At 41.9% G+C, this 23,086-nt stretch overlaps 1 protein-coding gene and 1 long non-coding RNA gene across 4 annotated transcripts in view; one reads left to right on the top strand and one right to left on the bottom strand.

The window, feature by feature from the left end:
• Positions 1-23,086, top strand: part of EPHA4 (EPH receptor A4) — a 141,621-nt gene that overhangs the window by 58,471 nt on the left and 60,064 nt on the right. For all 3 annotated transcript variants that reach the window (XM_073878125.1, XM_025886907.2, XM_073878122.1), the window contains exons 4-5: positions 5,364-5,519; positions 21,316-21,654. In XM_073878125.1, the coding sequence (XP_073734226.1) occupies positions 5,364-5,519; positions 21,316-21,654 (495 nt within the window). The remainder of the gene's footprint in view (positions 1-5,363; positions 5,520-21,315; positions 21,655-23,086) is intronic.
• On the bottom strand, positions 14,814-18,957 carry LOC141370200 (uncharacterized). The gene is made up of 3 exons (XR_012374047.1): positions 18,820-18,957; positions 17,382-17,521; positions 14,814-15,191 (listed from the first exon to the last, which is right to left on the bottom strand). It is a non-coding gene; the product is annotated as an uncharacterized lncRNA (long non-coding RNA).

The raw sequence follows: 23,086 nt of genomic DNA on the forward strand, positions 1-23,086 counted from the left end.
CTGGGCTAGATGATTTTTTAAGGTTCCTTCAAAGACTCAATGTTATTCAGATTACTCAGATATTCTCATTGCATATCAGTAAAACCAGCTGTGGATAGATGAATTGGACGATGTGGATTTGCCAGTGCTTAGCCATGTTTTGCTATTTGGGAGTAGAATATAATCAGAAGGACCCAAAAGTAGAGCCCTGTTTCCCCCTGAAAAATTTCCCTGCCCATCTTCATCCATAAGCATAGTTACTCAGTCCACACTGCCTGGGTTAGAAAACCAACTCTGCCTGGGGCAAATCCTTCATTTTCTTTGCCCCCGTTTTCCCATCGATACTGTGGGAAATCTGTTCATGTTCACAGCTTCCCCAAAGATGGCTGGGGCTTGTGTGTTGTTATAAAAACTTAAAAGAGGAAACCTATTTGACAGATTGCTTTCCTTTCCCATCTTTTTCTTAAATTATTCATAAAATAGTCTAGCAAGTGAACAATTAATCAGAGAACTGATTCGATAATGCCCTTTAAAAGTGACTCTGATATTTCTAAAGCAGATTCCTAAAGCTACTGAATCTACTGTAGAGCCAGTACACACGAGGCGAGTTCTCATAGAACGTGTTTGGAAGTGTGTGCCTAATACCATACCTACATGAAGAGCTTGGAGGGACCTGGAGGCTCCCCAGAGCCAAAAGTACCCTGGAGACTAGTTTGCCTAAAATTTAGTTCAACTTTCCTCCAGAGAGCCACTGCTGGAATTTCAGCTTTGGCCTTCTGGGGACTCTGTATTAAAATGCAAATTTGTTACCTAGGAAGGTAATTTTTAAACCCATCTGTGTCTATTTGTTAGTACTTTAGCCCAAACTAGGTTTTTCAAATTAACTAGATGGCTGAGAGCAGTACTTAAATATTGAAACAAATCAGATTCTCTGAGATGGGCCCAGGCTAATCTTTATTAAGGGACTCAGGTGATTGTGATACGAGCCCCAGCACTTTTGGCCCCAAGCATTTGCAAGAGTCCTTGTGCACGTGCGCGCATCCACACCGGACTTAACATGGCCAACTGGAGAGTAGTTCAGCTAGCAGAAATACGAGGCAAGTCACTCAGATAATTTTAAGTTTAGTAGCCACATTAAAAAAAAAAGGTGAGATCTAAAAGGTGAAATTAAATTTAATGATACATTTTTTAACTTGATATACCCACTATGTTACTGCTTCAATATATAATCAATATAAAAATTATCAATAAGACACTTTCCTCCTGCAGTACTCTTTGAAATCCGGTGTGTATTTTACACTTAAAGCCTGTCTCAATTTGGACCAGCCACATTTTAAGTGGTCAGTAGCTGCTTATGGCATAAATTAGCCATCTTATTGGCCAACGCAGCTTTGGGAGCCTTGAATTGGAAACTGGTTCGCAGATTGCAAAAGCGTGGCTGGTGAAGACAACCACGGGATGGACAGCGGGGACAAATGAAAGTTGGGACCATCCTCAGTTCTTTTGTACTCAGTTATATCAGTGTCACATTTTTGCTGAAGGTCACTGTTAACCCCATGTAACTACATAAAAACTTGAGAAAAACAGGAGCTGGGGTTAGGTGCTGACGCTACCACTTAATTGTGTGCCCTCCGGCAAGTTACGTAAAACACTCAAGTTTCTTCACTTGCAAAACGGGAACAGAGATAAAGCCTCAGGCTCCCAGGGTTGTTGTGGAGAGTAAATAAAATAATGCATATAAACACCATAAATGCTCAAGAAATGCTTGATATGTCATTACTGTTGCTGTTATTAACTATTTTTACAAATCAGAATTGCTTAAAAATGAACTATAAAGACAGTCCTTGTTTTATTTCTGTAAAAAAGGAGGAAAATGGCCATAACATTGATATACAATCCCTTTAAGGAGTAGGCTTAACTAGCTGCTTAAATTGGGCATTGCACCTCATGTAAATCATCTATGCACCAAGAAATCCCGAAGATACTACATTACCTTCAGAACATTTTTGGTTTTGTGTTTAACCAGAAATTATTATGTTTAAGGATTCCACAGGGAAACTTCTCTAGAAGACTATCCTAAAACGCAACTCGTTATGAGACTGGGTGGGCCAATGAAAGAAAAGAAAAGAGTTTTTCTTCTTCTTCTTGTCCCCATTTATCTTCTCCTTTTATTTAAAGTCAGCAGAAAGAACTGATTAAGGCAAAGCTAAAGGAAATGAATTCAAAGTTTGCACTGCGCATGTGAACTAATCTTCCCACAATGACATATTTGAAAGGCCAAATAAGGCGCTCCTTCATACTGTACTCCAGCAAGAAGGCAGAAGGAATTGCACTCACTCTTGGGTGTACAATTTGACTCACTACTGACTTGCTTACCAAGCCATTACCATTCCAAAATACAGTGTAACAGCTCTCACCTATGGGGGAATGATGGAATATCACAGCACGTGTCAACGCTTGCTATGCCAAACACACCTTTCATGGGGATTTTGTTTAGAATGAAAGATGTAGTGAAAATTTTAAGATGCAGATAAGTGGTGAATAAACAAATACGGGATGTACTTAACACATCCATGCACCAAAGGCTGGAACGCTGTGAACCACGAGAGCAAAGAAATGTAGTCAACCATCAATTTAGTAGGTCATTTTGAATGTAGGCAGCAAAATGGCCGTGTGCATGAAAAACCCCTACTATATTTTGAGAGGTCCTTTCTAAGAATCCTGAAATATTAATAACATGGTCTTAATGTAGTTGAAGACAAAGGAATGTGTTAAGGGCTGCAAGGTTGCCGAGAATAGCACAATGACAATTTTGTACTTTTCCTTGCGCTGGTAAAAGCTGGAGGAAAAGAGAGTAAAAATAGGGTGTTTAGAGAAGGGCGGCCTTCAATTTTCCAAATAGGTATAAAAACCCCGTATTCCCCGGATGAATTCAAATATACTTATTCTCACCAACACATTCATGCCGGCTTCAAGGACACAGAGAAAAAGTATAAAGTTGCAATCTGTTTTTTCTTTAAATTAACATAAACATACAACTCATTTTTGAACTTCAAACAATTCAAGACATCCTATAATTTGACTTTTGTGAATGGTGAATTTGATTTTTTAACTGGAAATAGTCCTATCAGCATAGAAGTTGGGGAAATAGGACTACTTTGTTTTTCTCTTCCTTACCACTTTTTGAATGTGCTCTGTTTTCATGTGGCAATGAATCCATCAGGGGCCAGTTTTTCTTGTCAGTCTTCCACTTCCACTGTGAGATGTTAGATTTTGATGCCCGATGGAAGGGAGGTGCATGAGGATCATCAGGAATGTGGAGAATTTTCATCCACTATCCAGATGTGAAAAAATAAAAGCAATTTATACCTTCTCAGCAGTCCTAGCACCACCAAACCTAACACCAGGTTTCTACAACTTGCCTTTGTTGGCTGTGACTGAGTGACAGAGTGACAGACAGGTCCCAGTGGGTTTGTTTCTGAGTTCAGGCACCCGTCATGTTTGATGTGGGAAGGACAAGCTTGACCCTTGGTACATCTTCCTCCCAAAGCTGGCGTTGCTGATTTTAATCGAAACCCTAGGGCCATCTTGAGCATGACCAAAGAGCGCCTTGCATATTGAACCATACCTAATTATGTGATGTGTATAAACTTGAGACACATAAATCTCAGTCATTGGAGCAACTTGTTTTTCTAAGATTCTTCGGTCCAGTGAAAGACGAAAGCAAATAAGGGAAAGATTGATCTCCCAGCGCTTTTTATTGTTGGTGCTGCACACGTCATAAAGTTTTGGCTCGTTAAAGGAAATTCCATAAACAACTTTAGTTAATCATAGTGAAGTAACTGTAGTGCCTTTCTGGAGCTTCTGCTCAACTCCCTTTCCGCTTGCCATTACAAGAGCATGATTAAGAAAATACCAACAGGATGTGCAAGAGGGAGGAACAGACTTCCCCTGGAAGCCATGTAGATACTTGATGGATGAGTCATGAGACAAGCCGCTGTGGCCCTATCTCCTTAGAGGATCAAGCAGTTTTGTGGAGCTCTTTTTTTTATCTACTCATTTGAGTAAAATCTGCTGGGTTGCTGGCATGGTGGGTCTCCTTTGGTGGTTGGGCTGATGAAAAATGCCTGATGCGCCCTTCTCCCAGCCGGTATTTTTGATAGTTGAGGAACATCTTAAAGATGAGATACATGGAGAAAATTGAAAGTGAATCGTACTGGAAAGATTGTGGGTAACTGTCACCTTTTTTTTTAACTGCTGGTCTTATGAAAAAACTTGATTTTGGACAGCCTTGTCACTGTGGGTTTAATACTGATGGTGTTGGTCAATTTTTATTTCAGGTTGAGACAGATTTGGGAGGTGGTGGTGAAGGGCATAGGGAGAAAAAGGGGCGAGTAAGGCCCTATTAATTATTTTTTATTGTGAGGTTTCACAGAATTATTGAGATTTTCCACATTAGTAAAAGCAGTTCTTGGTGTCAGTGTGGTGTTTGCAAAGATGAAGTAATGGAAAGCATGTCAGGTGCATAAAGAACTATATGGCCCATGTTCTCTGCAGCAGCCCCTGAGGGTGTGCATGCATGAGGAGGAAGGGGGGTGTTGAAAAAACGGAGAGGGGGAAAAACAGGAGGGTTTAATTAATTGGAAAATCAACATAAAATATCTGCTGATCTTAAAAAAATCTTAGCATATTATATTCCACAATCTGCAGTTGGGACTTTATACTACTTTCCCCTGAAATTATGACCATGTCTTACCAACTCTCTCTCTCTCTCTCTTTTTTTTTTTTTTAATGCTTGATTGCCTTTACCTGCAATTAGGAAGTAATCAGCAATAATTTTTTGCAAGGACTTGGATACACTTCCAACTGTTGGTTCAAGACCAGGCTCTCAGCTTCCACAGCATGTAGCCAAGAGTATAAGCTTTGGGGGCAGAATGTTTGGCTCAAAGCTGGTCCCTGACATTTACCTGATGCATGGTGTGGTACCAAGAATGTCGTGTTCAAAGCTGGTCTTCCTCATGTCTAAGGTAGAGCTAATCACAGTGCCTGTGCAAAAGGTGCCATAGGGATGGGACGATGTTGTGCGTATAAGCAACGTATCTGCACATGGGAAGCACCCTGTAAACTTAACTGTAATTTTATTGATGCTACTGGTTTTAAGAACGTTTCTTCCATAGGGCTCCTTGCTACCTGATCAGGAACGTAACGATTTAAAGGGTGACTGTAATTAATTAATGTTTTTGGTTGCTTTACCTGCCTCTGAAGCCAGGTGATCACTGGCAGTTAAGAGAAATGTCTCCTTTCTTCTGAATCAAGGAGATGACATTTTGCTTTCTTCTGTTAGCAGTGGTTTTATTGTTTTTTTTTTTTCTTCTTTCCCATAGCCTGCAAAATTGGATATTACAAGGCCCTTTCCACGGATGCTGCCTGTGCCAAGTGCCCACCCCATAGCTACTCAGTCTGGGAAGGAGCCACGTCGTGCACCTGTGACCGAGGCTTTTTCAGAGCCGACAATGATGCAGCCTCTATGCCCTGCACCCGTAAGTTGTGTGCTTCTGTCCAATTTCTTCGATGCCAACAGCTTTCGTTACCACCTACCACCAGGGCACTGCCAGGCTTTCTCCCAGGATAACCGTGCAAGGGGCAAATTAGATCAAATATGAATCTTCTCTTATTCAAAGCAGGGGAGACGCTTATGAGAAGCAAGGCTGTTTGTCGCCATTCTGGTTGTCTTCAAAGCACATAGCTGCCCACAGACTACGTTGTGGAGCAGAGATAGAGCGTTCAGGGTTTGTCTGACAGTGTAATTAGAGCTGAGATTGGAATTTCGAAATGTCTTTAGCGTTTCCTCCAGGAGTCTTGGGGAAGCCTGACAGCTGCGGGGGGGAAACAGGTACAGGGCAGGGTTCCGAGGCTAGGATCACATGTGGGCTGTGGTTTCAGTTCTGGGCACTGACGTCATGGCTTGCGTTGTCATTACCCTTCTTCCTTCTTTCCTCATAGTTTTGTGTTCATAACATTTAGGCCCAGATCCTAATAAATGCCTGTTTAATGACAGGCACTCAATAAGTGCTGGGCTAATGAATGGACGGGGTTGGCACCTTGGTATGCAGGGGAGCAGGGAAATCTGTTCTCACACTTTCTATGGACGGTGCTCCTGGTGTTGCCATTTCTTTCACGTGCACTGTGGGCTTCACAGACCCTGTGATGGCTGTGACCTTGACCAGAACAGGGAGTGGTGGGCCCAGGCGTTCCACCCATGATGCTCCCATTGGGTGAGTCAGTGTATGGAGTGATGGAGCCCAGGGCCAGGCACACAGGATTCCCACAGGTTTGAGCTTTGTTTTCCAGCCCGCCCAGTTAGGAGCTAATTCACTTATTTAGTCTTTTAAATTTCAGCCTGTTTCCTCATCTGTAGAATGGAGTTAATAACAGTTACCTCCGCCATGTTGTTGTATTTAGTGCCCTCATTTTGGTTACATAGTATGTAAATGTGTAAAGTGATGCTACTCAATATATTTTAGTGTTTACGGTGTTTTTGACTATTACTGTTTTGTTCCCTATTACAAATTCCATCTTGGCTGGCCTGGAGCCAACATCCCCCTCCAAATAGAAGTAGTTTCTGGTTTGGGGGCACTTGGGCCGGCTGTGAGGCCATTGTCTTAATTCAGTCAAGTATCACCTCTAAAGGGAATGGGAAGAGATTTCAGATCCATCCCAGTTGTGCTGAGGTTGGCATACCCTCCAGAATTTCGATTTCTTTTTTCTTTTTTTTCTTTTCTCTTCTTTTCCTTTCCTTTTCTTTTCTGTTCTTTTCTTTTTTAAGATTTTATTTATTTATTTGGGAGAGAGACAGAGAGTGCGAGAGAGCACGAGTGAGGAGGAGAGGAAGAAACAGCCTCCCCACTGAGCAGGGAGCCCGACGTGGGGCTTGATCCCAGGACCCTGAGATCATGACCTGAGCCGAAGGCAGACGCTTAACTGACTAAGCCACCCAGGTGCCCCCAGAGTTTCTTTTCTAGCCAGAGATGGTGATGACAGCAGTAGTAAGAACCATTTTAAAATGATGCCCAGCTCCCTGCTCAGCGGGAAGCCTGCTTCTCCCTCTCCCACGCCCCCTGCTTGTGTTCCTGCTCTCACTGTCTCTCTCTGTCAAATAAATAAATAAAATCTTTAAAAAAAATAAATAAAATGATGCCCAGGTAATGTATCAGGCACTTTCAGGAAACCTTATCACAAGGCTCATGTTATAACAAATCTATAAAATAGACATTATCTTCATTTTATTAGACGAGGTACCTGCCAGCTCAGAGATGTTAAGGAACACACCCAAGGCTCCACGCCAGCCTGATGAGAGAGCCGCCCGACCAGAAGACTCACGTAGCTCAGATCACTGGCAGGCTCTCTTGCCCACTCCCCCAGGTCTAGCACAAACTTCCTCCAGAGGGAAAGAGTATATACTAGGACCAGCCCAGAATACTGGGCACGGATTTTCTCATTTTCTGTTGCTTCCCTAGACTAAGTGCTTTCTCTGGATAGCCATGTTTGACAAGCTCAAGTCCCAGACTTTTTCTTTTCCAAGTACCCTCATCCTTTATTCCACGATGTGTGATTGGGGTAGTGGTACACTTTCTTCCTCTGTCCATACCGGCTGCCAGCAGTTGTCCAGGTGTGGGATTTTAGGGCACGGCAGCAAGCCCAAAGGGCAGTATTGGGGCTGGACAGTGTGATGGTTGTCTTTAACTTGCAGCGTGATGTCTACCACCTATTTTTCATACAGATAGAGCCTTCCAGAGGTTGGGGCTTGACTGTGTTATGAACCTCATAAAATTCATCTTTGATGGCAAGATGGATTGGGTCTTGCTCCCAGGTATTTTTAGTCTCATGATTCTGATCTGTCATGCAGCCTGACAGGACCATGGGCCAATCACTTAGCTACTGCAGCTTTGCTACGTGGGAGTTTTGGGAGACCCCAGAGGTCACCACCTGCCTGAGTTACTGGAATGCTTTGCCCTGTGTGTCACAGTGCGGTAGCTGAGCCCTTGGCATTCTTATGTTTGTGTCAGAATAAATTGTTGGCTTTATCTTGAGGATACAAATGGGAAAAGGAAAATATGGATTTCAACAACTGGGGGCACCAAAAAGTTTAAGAACTAAAGCAACTTTTTCATTTTTCACAGATCGCTTTCAGTGATGTGAAGAGAGGAAGACTGGGGGCTCTTTGTATCATTGATAAAAGGTCCATGAAAATACCGAAGCGATCTGTGATCTTTTTTGCTCCTGCCCCATCCTCTTGGAACTCCCGCCTACATGGCACTGACTCGAGCACTTTGCGTTATTCTAATGTTTACTGAGTCAAGAGGAAGCACAGTACTGTTAACACCACCAAGTTCTGAGGTTGTTAAACCGCTCCAAGCTGCAGCTTACTCATCTGTCAAATGGGATTCTCAGGGTCTACCTGCAGGGTTGTTTTAAGAGTTGAATAAGAAAATAACTTGTAAAGGTCCAGCACATGGTAGGAAGCTAACAAATGTTTGTCCCCTTCTTGTGTCTCCAGCTGGTCACTGCCTCCCCCAGACTAGCTCCAGAGCACATTGCCATGCGTCTGACTGCCTCTCTACACTGCTTTTCTCACTTGACTGTGCAATTGAATTACCCAGTGGCTGCACAGGACTCCAGAATCTCTGAGGAAAAGACTCGGGCATCAGTATTTTTAAAAGTTGCCCCCGTAAATTGTACTGTAAAGACAAAGTTGAGACCACTTCTGGACAGAGTTTATTTTTAAGTTCTTTTTTGTTTTCTTAATTTAATAGACATTAACTGCAGAAGACTCTTAAGGCCTCCTTTGAGACAGACAGGGATCATTAAGGAGGTGACTGTATTTTGCTAATAGGTATACCAGTAAGTTAGGCCGCAGAATAATCTATTCTCGTTTACCGCTCATTCGAGATTTCTCCCTTCCTGCACTGTCCATGACTGTGGCCACTAGACACATGTGGCTCTTTAAATTAAAACTGAATTTTAAACTTGACATTAGTAATTTTAGTTTCTCACTTACTCTTGCCATGTTCCAAGGGCTTGATAGCCACATTTGGCTAGTGGTGACCATACTGGACAGTCACGGAGTATTTCTGCCATCGCCGAAAGGTCTGTTGGACAGCGCTTAGTAGGCATTTTGATAGAGAAGCCAGTGGGAGTTTCTCTAAGAACCTTTTGTTCAAATAACCCAACAGAATGAAGCCCTTCCCCCATGCTTCACCCCAGCTTTATCAGATTCTTTTGACAAGATGTAGGGATGGAAAGGAACATAAACATCAGGGATCCTTTCAAACTGATTCCAGCTTTTAATCAGTTCTTACCAGTTGGTTAAGCCAGGTGACAAACCCAATTCCCTTGTGCTGACAGCCATGATAATCAGGCACCTTCTTTGTTCATTATGCTATCTTTAACCCCAGCATTCTTATGCAGCCCTGCATTTAGTGATCACTCACTGTGACGGCACACTAATGAAGAAATAAAACACACTCTCTGAGACTCATTCTTCTAGCCAAAGAGAGACTCTGCTCCACTGGTTTGTAAAATCAGGTTTTTGTTCACTTGGAGAACGATTAGATCAGGTGAATACAAGCAGCATTGGCTAATTTGGAAGGAAACCCCTAAGAAGGTCTTCATACCATCTACACTGCTTGAGAACTTCAAAGCCTTGAATGGTAAATAAACTTGATTTTTAGGAAGACTTCTCTTGGAGCTTCTGGCTAAGGTTCACATAAATGGCTACCTGTGGATTAGACAGTGCTTCCATAGAAGCATCATGAATATTTTCAAGAAAATAATCCACACCTGTTAGAATAGAGAGTCAGAAAAGTGCTTTGTAAGTCTGAAGGGGTGTAGAAATCTCATGGGAGTCATCTGGGGTTCTGCATTTCTGACACATTCCTGGATGCTGCTGAGGCTGCTGGTCTGCGGATGGTCTTCATGTGGTTAGGCTTTAGATCCTTCCTGCTGGATGGCAGGAGACAGGAGGCCCTTTTTCCATGGCTGTGCTTCAGCTCAGCAGTGACTCTAGGAAGATATTTCAAGGGTCGTGAACATTCTCCCTTGATGGAAATGGAATACTTTCTCTCCCAGAAAGAAAACCCAACCCAGTTCGGAGTTACATAATCAAAAACACCCACCATGGAGCTTTGTTTATTTGCTTGTATTTTCTTCTCGAGTCCCCATCAAGTTACTGCCTGAGACACGTATATCCATCAAGAAAGGTGACGGCAGTTTTCTGACACCACCAACGAGGCAGACCCCGAGACTTCTTTATACACAAGGATGCTGTTTAAGCTGATGAGGGCATTTTGATGTCATGAACCATTTCTTAGAAGGAATTCGAATGTGATTTTTATTAATGAAATCAACATCCTTTAGCTCTACAGAGACCCAGCCCCTCCCCTCCAGATCTCCTTCACCTTTTGCTTACCTTTCTGGGTAGTCAGGAATGGGGTCTGACCATCAGCAGTGTTGGGAGAAGTCAACCACTTTCCTTTGCAGGAAAACTTTGATTACCTTAGTTATTGAGTTGCTTGTTAGTGGTTATAGTGAGAAAGGCCTTTGCTCCCCTCACTGGTAGACGGAACTGATATTACAGTTAAAGGAAATTTTCTAACCTCTTATTGTGCTTCAAAATGCACTAGAAAAGAAAAAATGCCTTATAGAAGAAGTAAATTGGCTTTGTATATCTAGAGAGAAAGAGCTAATTTGTTATTTTGCCACCTTTCCTTCTGAGCACCATTACCAGGATGGTGTTCTGTATTTTCAATTGGAAATCTGTCCTGTGATTTTGGGTACTCTTTATTTAACTTGTTTGGTGAAACTTCTTAGAACCTCCTGATTGGAGCGCTCCGTAAATAAGAGATTATTATTTTAGATTGCCAGCTTGAAAGTCCTTCACAAATCTGTCTCCAAGTAAAGGGCCTTGAATAATTCAGTCAGCTGTCCCAAACAAACAAAGAGTGATTGATTGATACTTAGGCATGGCCTAAAATATTCCAAATTTGCAGCTTTTAAGACAATTCATACTGGAGAAGCTTTGAGCTAATGAGGGCACATTTACCAAGATCTATGACGAAAGGTCCTGATTTGAGAATGCTTTCTGCAGGTTTGGGTTATCGAGAAATTGAAATAGCTTAGCTCCAAACAGCAAACATCACTTACTTTGTCTTTACATTTGCCTTTTCTAATTGAATTTAGTGTGCGACTGTATTTCCTCCAGAAAGTGTATTGTTTTAAAATTACCATTTCAGTTCTATTACTCAAAGCCCTCACTTCTAATGCTTTCTGACAGTTATCAACATAATGAACCATAATGAAATGATGAGCAATCTTCAGTGGAAACCCAATGTGGATCCCAGTGGTGTTGTGTGACTGTGTTGTTAAAATTTGAATGCAAATTAAAATAACATCGTCCTTACTTGTTTCCAAGGTTAGGAGAAGAGAGACACTTTTTTTTTTTAAGTGCTTTAATTTTGGAAATCTCACATCCATTTTCAAACAAGCCCTTGAAGGTGCCACTGATGTTCGATTCAATTCTCTGCACCAAAGATTTACATGCTTAACGTCTGGCTAAGAGATTTTGGGAGGGATGTCTGCCATGAGTCTTTGATGTGTAAACCATAGCATAAAAGGTAGCCTTCGGGTTCAAGTCAACTACATTGTTTTCCCCACCCAAAAGCATATATCTCTTTGCTCTAGAGCTTCAAGTAACTAATAGTATAATGATGGGAGGAAGGACGCTCTGTGAAATTGGTCAATGAGAGCGTGGTTAGCTCTAGCGAAAGACTAGTTGGTACAAGAGTGAGAACAAAGGCCAAAGATTCCTGAAGTTTTGTTAATCCACTGGTTGATCTCTAACCATATCACATTTTATCATCCATCTAATCAATCATTTTTGTGAACATATTTTTATGAAAATTTTGGATCCAAGATTTACAGGGCAATTTGTTATTTCATTTATCAAATTTGTGATATGAAAATACAATTTCATACTACATTCCATTTGTCATGGGATAAAAACTCAACCTGAGACACCACCTCCGCCATTGCTAGATTCTGTGACAGGGTTTTTAGTTCAGAATGTATGGTCTTGCTGCCTGCCTGGTAATCCATTGATAAGCCAATTAATATGCCTGCCCCTGGACAATACCAAACAGATAAGAACAATCAAAGGTTTTGACGTTTCAGATGAAGTTCTCAACAGGTTGCATTTTTTTAGGTGCTTCTTTGGTTAGATCTCAGTAGTTCAGTCTGACATCAACTAGTGAGTAACCCACATCCTTGTCTCTTCCTTTCTGATTGCCTTTCAGTATTTTGACTAATAGAAAAAAGCACCTTTAGAGAACCCAAGTGCATACTCTTGTCCAAAGGGATACAGGGAGAAAAGATCACCAAGTAATGCTTACTGGAAGGGACTGGATGGATCCCAGGCTGATCACTTGCCATTTGTTTTTTTGTAAAATTTTTAAAAAGCTTCAGGACATTTAATAAGGATCAGGTATCATCTCATTGAATTATTTGTTTTATTTATTTATTTTTAAAGGTTTATTTACTTATTTGAGAGAGAGAGAGAGAGAGAGAGCGCGTGCACATGCACAAGTTGGGGAAGGAGCAGAGGAAGAGGGAGAGAGAACCTCAAGCAGACTTCCTGCTGAGTGGGCTAACATGGGGTTCGATCCTGGGACTCTGAGATTGTGATCTGAGCCAAAATCCAGAGTCGGCCGTTTAACTGACGGAGCCACCCAAATTATTTGTTTTAAAACAATGCTATTCTAGCCTTCTCTTTACCCTCCAACCTACTTCTCATTTTATACAGATAAACAGTTCAATGTGGACATTTATAGGGATTAATAGTATCATGTGGATTCAACTGGCAAACCCGTAGGTTTGAGGGACACTGACGGATGCCCCCATGAAAAGCTTGAATAATCCGCCAATGCCGTTTAGGCAGGCCCTTGCGATTTTCCCACCACCATGAATAATTAAGAGTGGCTTGGTATCAACTCAGCACTGTCATTTCTGGGTAACATTTTTGACACTGTTCACGATAGTCACACAGTGGTTGTGCACAGCATGCTTCTGTGAAACAGGGTCAGTTACACATTTTACTGAGATCCCCTGGGGTGAGCACTGGTTACCTTCTTTGCTATCAGCATTTTGATTTTCCACCCAGAGTTGACTCTTGTTCTATCTACAGCTCAGCAGAAGACTAACTGAGGGAAGAGTCTCATTGCCTAGACACGATTGCCCCCGCCCTCCTGTGACCTTTCCCCCTCCCCCCAGGGAAAGAGCCTTTAACAGAAACTCCTAATTACCCTCTTCAGTGGAACTTAGAGAGCGAGAAGTTAACAGAGAGAGAGGATAACTCATTTAAGGCAAGCGCACCATCCAGGAAGTAATGCCAGCAAACTTCGGCATGAAGGACAGGGAAGCTAGGGGAAATGTTACTCGGGGGTGAAGTGAGAAAGCGAGGAATGTTCCACAAAAAATTCGTACTTGCGCTTTCTTTTTTTTTTTTTTTTTCCTTTGGAGTGTAATAGCTTTGCACGTTTGGGTGGTGTTAACTTGGGCGACTTCGCTTAACGTTTTCTTATCTTCATTTTGGTCATCAGATGGCTGAGGCTAATAAATAGTTTTTGTCAGATTTTATTGTGAGGATTAAATAAGATCAAGTACGAAAAACCGCTTTGCAAGAAATGTCAATTAATTCGTAGGCTACCTAATTCTAAAGCTCATTTTGGGGAAAAAACCAAACAAAACACTTTTCTCAGTCTTTCACGTCATAGCTTCCTCATGGCTGACTGGGAGTTTACTTTTGAAAGTACTTCAACCATAAACTAGTCATCTTAAAATAAATAAAGCAAAACCTCAATTAACCCGGGAAGGACAAAGGTTCCTGGAGAGGAGGATGTTAAAATAGATGCACCAGAAAAATAGGGTAGTGACAAAATGATAGCAAGAAGTTACCTTGATAGGAAGCCAATAATTTTTCATGGAGGAATAAGTGATTGATGCATCCAAATGGTTTTGTTTTTTAAATAATGGGCAGTTATGCTTTGGCTCTCTTCATCATTAAAACACATAAACTGCCATGAGCAAAGGTTATGCACTGTCCATCGGTCTCAGGAGGGGAGTCCCTGAACAGCAGTCTTTATGTAAACTAACCCACAGCAGCAAGAAGAGAGAAAGCAATTAATGGTGGCAACATATACAACCGTCCGGGGAGGAGGCGTGGGCTTCATTTCTGTCAAAACGTACACATCCTAATGATTGACTCTGCCTTAGAGCTTGTCTTTCAGCTGGAGAGAGATTAACATGGGCTTATCTGGAGGGTTGGAGGGTTTTACAGCAAAGGCACTGAAGTATTATTGACAATCCCAAAGTTGTACTTGATTAATGAAGCCTTGTGAAGTGGAACTTGAGACCCACAGCACCTCTTCCTCAGAAGATCTGTCTTGTCCTGGTTGCCTTGGCGTTTTTGTAGGGTGACAGTAGTAGCAGTTGAAGAAATTGACCATTTAAGAGTCAGGTTTCTGCCCGTGCTCTTGGGGAATGTTACTTTCCACATCCAGAATTAATTTCATGGCTCAGACATTGAATTTTAAAATGGTGATTAAAAATCCGTTACGTATTAAATGTCTGTGAGAGCTCTGGAAACCCCTCTTGACAGCAGCGCAGCTAGTCTGCCTCTCAACTAAAATCTATGAGTTACATGTCTAGAGTTGTGCTAAAAATGGGTATTTTTAAAAATATTTTATTTATTTATTTATTTATTTATTTAGAGAAAGCTTGCATGAGTGGGGGGAGGGGCAGAGGGAGAGAGAGAGAATCCCAAGCAGACTCTGGGCTGAGTGTGGAGCCCCGCACGGGGCTTAGTCTCACAACCCTGAGATCATGACCTGAGCCAAAATCAAGAGTCAGAGGCTTAACCGACTGAGCCACCCAGGTGCCCCAATAATGGATACTTTCAACTTGATTTCTTTTTCCCCTTGGCTCTAGAGTCTGTTAGCGCTTTCATGGTTGTTATAAGAAATAGCAATTTCAGGCTGATGTGGCATATTAGATCATGTGTCCCTGTGGATTTAAACCCTTCAGCAGAACCCACTTCTAGCCGCAGTGAGCACAGCATCCACCTTTTTCTTTCTATCTTTTGCTGCAGTTCCAGTTGCTTTCTATAAGAACAAAAAAATACATTTAATTGGACTTGTGGGTTGCGGGTGGGTTACATAGGGAGCACTTAGTTTAGCCTTGACTTTCCATGGAATGATTCATACCAAACTCCTCCTTCATATCGGAGGCATTTAGGACTTTAGGTTCAGTGTTGGCTGGTTCCTTTCCGATGACCTTATTATGTGAGTAAGGCTCATACAGATTTCATGTGGCTGTGGTAACATCGGTTCTCCTGCATGGGGCTACTTTAAATCCTGACGTAAGCCAGTAAGTTGTGTTCTCTGAACTACTAAGGAATTATACTTTAGTCCGATGCACACGGAGGGAAGAACTAAGATTTATAGAATTACTGGAATTTTCTTTTATACTTGGAATATCACCCTTCTTAAATGTCACATTCACTTAGCTTCTCCAGATAGTGTGTGCTTTATTTCTGGAAGGTTGTCTTTTCCCAGAGGAGAGCACAGGATGGGTTAAGGAAGATCAAGATTCCTTTTATGATATCACATGATATGATATTTTATTATATGATATAATAGTCCTTTGCTTTTGCTGTAATTTGGCTACAGCTTCTTTGGGACTTCATACTGTCCGACTCCCGTCAACTGAATGCAACTTGACATCCCACCAGAAAATAATAATTACCCATTGTAGCACCTTTCACCAGTACCTGCTGTGCCAGAGAGAAAGTATTTCACACCAGTGAAGCAAATGGATGTTCATTCAGTTTATCCACAGTGGCAGGAATACAGCACCCATTTCTTTCAGAGCACTGAGAAACTCAAGAAATAGGCCATAATATTTCATATATTTTATTTCTTCCTGAGTCAGGGAAGGTAGATGTAATTTCCACCTCAGAAGCCAGGGCTTTATGAAGGTGTAAATCAGGGGTCCTTACCCTGAGCTGCCTAGATAGGTTCGGAATGTGCTGGAAGTCCCTAGAATTCATGTGCCAAATTTTGAGGCTTCCTCTGAGCATCTTTTTGAGGGGAGAGTCCGTTGCTCCTGACGACTTCTCAGCGGCTGGGGTTGGCAAGCTATAGCCTGAATGCCAAATTCAACGGCCCCTGGATTTTGCAAATAAATTTTTCTTGGGGACACAGGCACATCCATTTGTTTCTATGCTGTTGCTTGCTGCGTTCACGGTACCGTGAAGAGTAGAATAGTGGCTTCAGAGAAATGTGTGGCCCATAAGGCCTGAAATATTGACTCTTTATTGGTCCCTTCACAGAGGAAATTTTGTTGAATCCTAGTGTAAAGGATTCGTAGGTTAAGGATTATTGCATTTGACTTTTGGTTCTGGGAGCAGAGCTTTTACTGTCTGTGCCACTAAATTATATTTAAAATGTGAAGGGCATGCTAAACATGAGAAATTCAGAAGAGTTTAACATTCTAACTCCATTCTTGGTGGCAGAGAGGGATTTTAATATGTAAATTCCAAGGAAGTAAAAAAATAAAATAAGGTAAAGGAAGAACCTTTCTTTCTCCTTACATGCACTTCAGCATTTGATTGATATGTATTTAAACATGTCTTAATTTTGATGGTAAAAATAAAATGTAAAGGAAAACTGTGGTTCTACAAAGGCTAATAAGGAAAATACCAGCCTGCCTTTTGAAAATGTGAAAATTAACTTTTCTTCAGATACGAAGTTTTCCATAGCTTCAAACCTGAATAAACCATCACCTGGAACCAAGATGGGGAAAGGAAGTCATAATAACCAATCCTAAATTAACAAAACTTTGAGATGGAGCCCACATTTTTTTAATTTTATTTATTTATTAAGATTTTATTTTTTTAATTTTTTAAGAAGATTTTATTTATTTATTTATTTGAGAGAGAGAGAGAGAGGGAGCACAAATGGGGGGGGAGGGGCAGAGAGAGCAGACTCCTTGCCGAGTAGGGAGCCCAATGCGGGGCTCGATCCCAGGACCCTGGGATCATGACCCGAGCTGAAGACAGACGCCCAACCGACTGAGCCACCCAGGCGCCCCTTTAAGATTTTATTTTTAAGGAATCTCGACACCCAACGTGGGGCTCGAACCCTCGGCTCAGGAGTTGCACGCTCTACCAACTGAGCCAGCCAGGCACCCTGTGGAGCCCATGTTTAGTGCTCCAGCCACATTGGCTGGTAATGGAGCTATAAAAATGACAAAAGCGAGCAGACAGCCGGCTCTACACCTCCTGTGCTCACCATATTTAGCTTCGTTTAGTCTTTTCCTTCCCCCGATTTCCTGCCTTCTCCTTCTTTGCTTATCCAGGAAAGCATCAGAATGAATCAGATTTCTTTTTCCCTCCATCTTCTAGAGCAGGTGACAAATACTCAGTAAGTGCCTGTTGAATAAACGAAAGAGTCCGTAAGTCCCTCCCAACAGGAGTAACCACTAAGATATGATATACAGCCCTACTGACTTTTTCCAAAGTATTTTTAAATTCTAGAAAAGGGAACTTGATTTAAACTAGGTACATCGAGATACTCCTTTACAAGGCTTAATGCTAATGAGTCTCTATGGGAAAAGCTGACTATTCCAGTTTTAGCTCAGGGAAGGCTGTATTAATTCACACACCATAGGTAGTGGGCCTCAGATGCATTAGGGGACTTTGTTAGTTTTCTGTCTAGTCATCCATTCATTTGTCGATGCCTCAAACATTTGTTGAGCTTGCTCTGAACGGGGAATCAGGGGAGACACTGGGAAATAATGAAGATATCAACTCTCTTGAGGCGCAGATAGACCCGGTGATAGACATAGATAAGCAGTGTATGTCTGAATAGCAAGACCCCATTGCACGTTCCGAACAGAGTAAGACATGGAAATAAAGGTGACCTGAAACGTGGAGCAATACCATAAGCAGGATTGCTGCCAGTCCTATATATGGGCTAGTAGTGAGGAGTTTTGGGAAGGACAGAATCCTGGTGACTAAAAGATTAAACAAATGGTATGGCTATCCCATTTTGTTCTAGATCTCATATTTGTCACTGGAGACTTGCAGATTTCTGATGAGAAAGGCACAATCACTTGTCAGAAATTTACTTGTTCCCAAATATCCAGATACGCTACTTATGTAAACAAAAGACAGGATAATCGGAGAGTTAAGTTTTTCCCTCCTGGATTCCTTGTATTTACTGAGAGAGCCCACGTTACGCAAACACTCTTTTCTTTTCCTGATAGTCATTTCTACAGGTAATGGTTTTAAGGTGCTTCTATTATATTAAGTATCACTGCTGGGTCTGGCTGGACTTCTGGCTGTATTAAAGTGTATACTTTCCTTGTCTTGAAATTACTGTCTTTTCTGAGGAAAAGATGGTCCCTCCTTATAAATGGAAATATACTTACCATCTTTTAATTGACACAAGTTTTAAAAAAAAAAAAAAAGAAAAAGAAAGAAAACCACGATCCTGCAAACCTAACCCACCATTAGGATTTTAATGTATAAAGCTTGAGCTCTTTCCCAGGCCTCTGCAGAATGCCATTAAAGTAGTCCTGGGTGGGCATTTTTACCTCTGCTCCCCTAGCCTGCACAAAAACCCACAAAACGAAACTCTGCTCTTGTCCAGTTTTGAAGCCCAGGTAACATCACTCCCTATGGCAGCAACACATAAAAGGTGCGGTGCAATTCACCAAACCACTCACGGAGCCGTCCCTGAACTTGAGCGTGCCGCATCCTATCCTGTCTTCCTTTTAGCATCTACCCCAGGGTCTTCTTTGAGAATCGCTGCCCAAGGGAAGAAGGCTGTTGGAGGCTACCACTTGTTTTGGTCCAGCACTCCATTTTGAAATCCTGCAGCATCTCCGCCCGCCCCACCGGGCAGTGTTCTATCTCTGAGTCCTGTGACCATTTCCTTTTCTGCTCCATTTCTTCTCCGTTTAGACATTGCCATGCCCCGTCCTACATACTAATTACTGACTTTTTGCTTCTGCATTGCTTGATTCATTGTGTCACATTTTTCCCATGCGAAAGTGGACCGGGAACCTTGGCAGGGAGGTTAATGGATTTAAGAGTCACTCGTATTTAACCCTGGAAGTCGCAGCAAAATAAGAACGAGGGGCTGACCCATTTTATAAACCACGCTGTGGTCAGCTTTAGCGGCAGACTACTAATGGATTTCACCGTGGTGGCAAGCATCTCTAGAATTTGAGCAGGATTGAAAATACACCTTCCCTTTTCCTACCTTCACGTCTCAAACTTTGGCTGAAACTGCCGATTTTGTTGTTATTATACCTTTTATGGGGGGCCCCATAAGGGAGTGGAAATAACCCCAGAGTGGGAGGTAGTACTTTTGGATTTTAGTCCAATTTTGTCACTAATTAAATTGCATGAAATTTCACTATTAGCAGATCCACTTACTGTATCTCAGTTCCTTCATCTTTAAAATGAAGTTATTTGACCAAATGATCTTTAACATCCTATCTGTCCCTAGGACATTGTGATTTTAAGTAACTGTGTTCGTTTATTCAGAAACCATTTATTTATCTTTATCATAGTCCAGTCAGTGCATTAAGGACCGTAGCTATAAATTTGAAATCTAAAGAAGAAAGAAATTTGCATTTTTTTCCTGCAGACTTCTGTGGGGTAGTCTTACTTTTAAACACATATTTTACAACACTGGACGGGGAGCAGATCTCAAAACTAAGAGAGGTTGTTGGTAATTAGTCTCAAGGGGAGATTGGGAGTTCCTGCTTGCTTTGTGAGCGTCTTCAAGTAAGCTTTATGAAGAGAAACGGAGGGTGGATTACCCTTATTCGGTGTTACCACCAAAATCCTTTTTAGCCATTCATTAGCGTGAGCTAAGTAATAAATATTGAGTATGACTCCTGATTAATAGGTTACCTCTTTCAATTCCTGCTCAATGGCTACGTTGGAACAACACATTCCATTATGGTTGACTAGCTAAATCTTCTTCCTAGTTCATACAGACCTCCCGTTAACTTCCTTTTCCTGACGAACACAAAACATTTCCCTCAAAGCAGTCAGTGCAAGTAAATTAGAAATAGAATAAATACAGTGAGCAGAAACCTCAAATTTTCATTAAAACTCAGTCTGGTTCTTTTCTGGCAAGACCAAAATGGGAAAGAGGAAGGAAAAGAGAGGACTTTCCATGTGTTCCATTGAGTAGGTATTTTTCATTAAAGCGTGGCAGGTGTCTTTTCAACCTTTGGAAGTGGCTCAGACCAGGAACATTCCCTCCCTTCTCCCACCCGATTCTTCTCCTTGAAGGCAGTGTGTGTTAACAGCTTCTTGGCATGCGAAGACGAATCTACGGCAAGAAGCAAGAGGGTTCAGCATGGATCTCTGGTCTTTTTTTTTTTTTTTACTACTATCTTTACAACCAACCACTATGTTGTTTGCAGTCAGTTCTGTTTCGAAACAGCCACCAGCACCGTTTGTGTTTCATAAACTCTTTGATGTCGGTGGGAATGAGTTTGCTTAAAAGGGCCCGGTGCAGCCTTAGGTCCCTGAAGGGCAGGACGCGGGGCCTGGGAGCCTTTGCGCAATCTCTGCCTCAAGTTGAGATCTCCCAACAACTCTACCTTTGACATCTCTGCAACCAGGTCACACCAGTTCCTACGAATTACATATAAAGAACTGAGCTCTCAACTACTGTGTTGAACCGAAGAGGCATATCTATACAATTCAGTTAATTTTCTTCCATCTTGAGGACGTGCTGTACTTGGGAACTGTGATGTAGCTTCAAAAAAGTGGTACATAACTATTACTTTAGCAGAGTCCCACCGTGGCCCTGGGAACTAGAATCACATTCATATGCCTGTTTTCAGATGATGAGATAAAAACTAGATAACTTTTGGTATTTTCCTGCCGCTTCAAAGAGAGGCCCGCACTCGAAGCCCATTTGATGTCGAGATGCACGACATCTCCAAGTGGCAATCAGTGCTACTGTTGTTTGCACAGGGTTGAGAATGACATACAGGCAGCCTTCTTTCATGTGGTTCTTTTAAAAGATCTGTTTTTGCTGGCTTGATCTGTTTTCTGCTTTCTTTGCCACATGGGCCCACACCTTACCTCCTATAGCTGCAGAGAAGAATATAAACTCTGAGCGATTCCAAAAGGATAGTTTTAAGTTCTTGGTGTGATAATGTGTGCATGTATTTTTTTTTCTCTTTTTCTAGGCCCACCATCTGCTCCCCTCAACTTGATCTCTAATGTCAATGAGACTTCAGTGAACTTGGAATGGAGCAGTCCCCAGAACACAGGTGGCCGCCAGGATATTTCCTACAATGTGGTGTGCAAGAAATGTGGAGCTGGTGATTTCAGCAAGTGCCGACCCTGTGGAAGTGGGGTCCACTATACCCCACAGCAGAATGGCCTGAAGACCACCAAAGTTTCCATCACTGACCTCCTGGCTCACACCAATTACACATTTGAAATCTGGGCAGTGAATGGAGTGTCCAAGTATAACCCCAGCCCGGACCAATCCGTGTCTGTCACTGTGACAACCAACCAAGCAGGTAGGAATCGGATCTTCTTTGTTGTATGATATGAATCGAGAGAGAGAGAGGGCTTATGTTGGTATCCATGAATGATATTAAAGTTCTGCAACTGAAGTAGAAGCACATGGATCTAATTATAAACCCATGAGCTGCTTTGTAATACAAAAGATACTTAGAAGAACGTGCATTCGCTCAGCAAATATTTTTTTGGACACCAACTGCATAGCATGACCTATACCAAGTGGTGGTGATTCAGTGAGATTAGAAGGCAGTGTCTGATTGGAAGGAGACGACAGTCTAGTGAGCTGGGTCGCTCCATGTTGGACTTCTCTTGTAAGGAATTCATGTCAGCCATTTTAATCACAAGGTCCATGGCTGGACATCAGAGCATTTAACAGATTATCTTGAATTGTAAAATTGATTTTTACCAATGCAGAGTGCTATATCGGCATTTGCTACCTTTTCCAACCAAAGCATCAGTGGCTATCATTTTGATCTTGTTTGGTATTTTAGAATTTAAAAAATGTATACGGACCTCTGCTAGCGTCATCACGTAAATCTGTGAACAGTGAATAGTTTAATGGGTGTTCTGTGCGGTTTGACAACATTTTCCTGAAAACATATACTGGTTTTGCAGCCACTTTCATAGTTGAATCCATAATTGACACGTGGGAGAGGAGAGTTAATTTACCCCATTTCTGGCATTGGTTTCCTCTTCTAATTCCACAGACTTGCAAACATGCTCTGTTCATGAAGAGTTTCTGCTGAGTTAGTTGCAGAATTGTTAACAAAGTCTTCGGTATCAGATATTTCAAAGTTCAAATCACAATCTGCACAATCTCCAGCTCCTGACCCCCTCCTTCCAGGTCCTCCCCTGAAAACGTTTCCACGCTTTCTCGAGCTCATTTTCCATCCTGGATCTCTGCCTCACATTGCTGGCTCCCTGTTATTTATTTCTGGCGAGTTAAAGGGGAGTAGGAGAAAAGAACTGTGGTGTACTCTTTCACGAGGCTCTTAAGAACAACAAGTTTCGCCGGAAAAGGATTATAAATTGCCGGCAGCCCTGTCCCCTCTTACTGCACTTCTCTCTTAAATGAATGTTTCAGTAAGTGCACTCCATAGTTAAATATATCCATATTAATTGATCCTATAGTGAAAAGTATTCCAGTGTCCCAATCCAAAGTCATTATTTTTCCGCTTGGCTCCGAACTCTCTAGAATAAATACAAAGTTACGACGCGGGTGAGATTTTAAACTGGAGCGAGAGTGGCAAATGTGACCGGAAGGCAGCTTCAGCTATACAAATGTGACATCTTTTAAAATATGCGGCGTGAACAGGTCATCTGATTATGCTTTTGTCTTTTATTTCGGCACTTGTAGGTGGTGAGCACTGTTCATGGTAATCGGTTTTATTTTTCTACAAAGACTAGTATGATTTAGGAGGTTCTGAT

Source organism: Callorhinus ursinus, unplaced genomic scaffold (assembly GCF_003265705.2).
Source record: "Callorhinus ursinus isolate GAN/ISIS: 27379988/994484 unplaced genomic scaffold, GSC_fseal_2.0 scaffold2, whole genome shotgun sequence".
Lineage (NCBI taxonomy): Eukaryota > Metazoa > Chordata > Mammalia > Carnivora > Otariidae > Callorhinus > Callorhinus ursinus.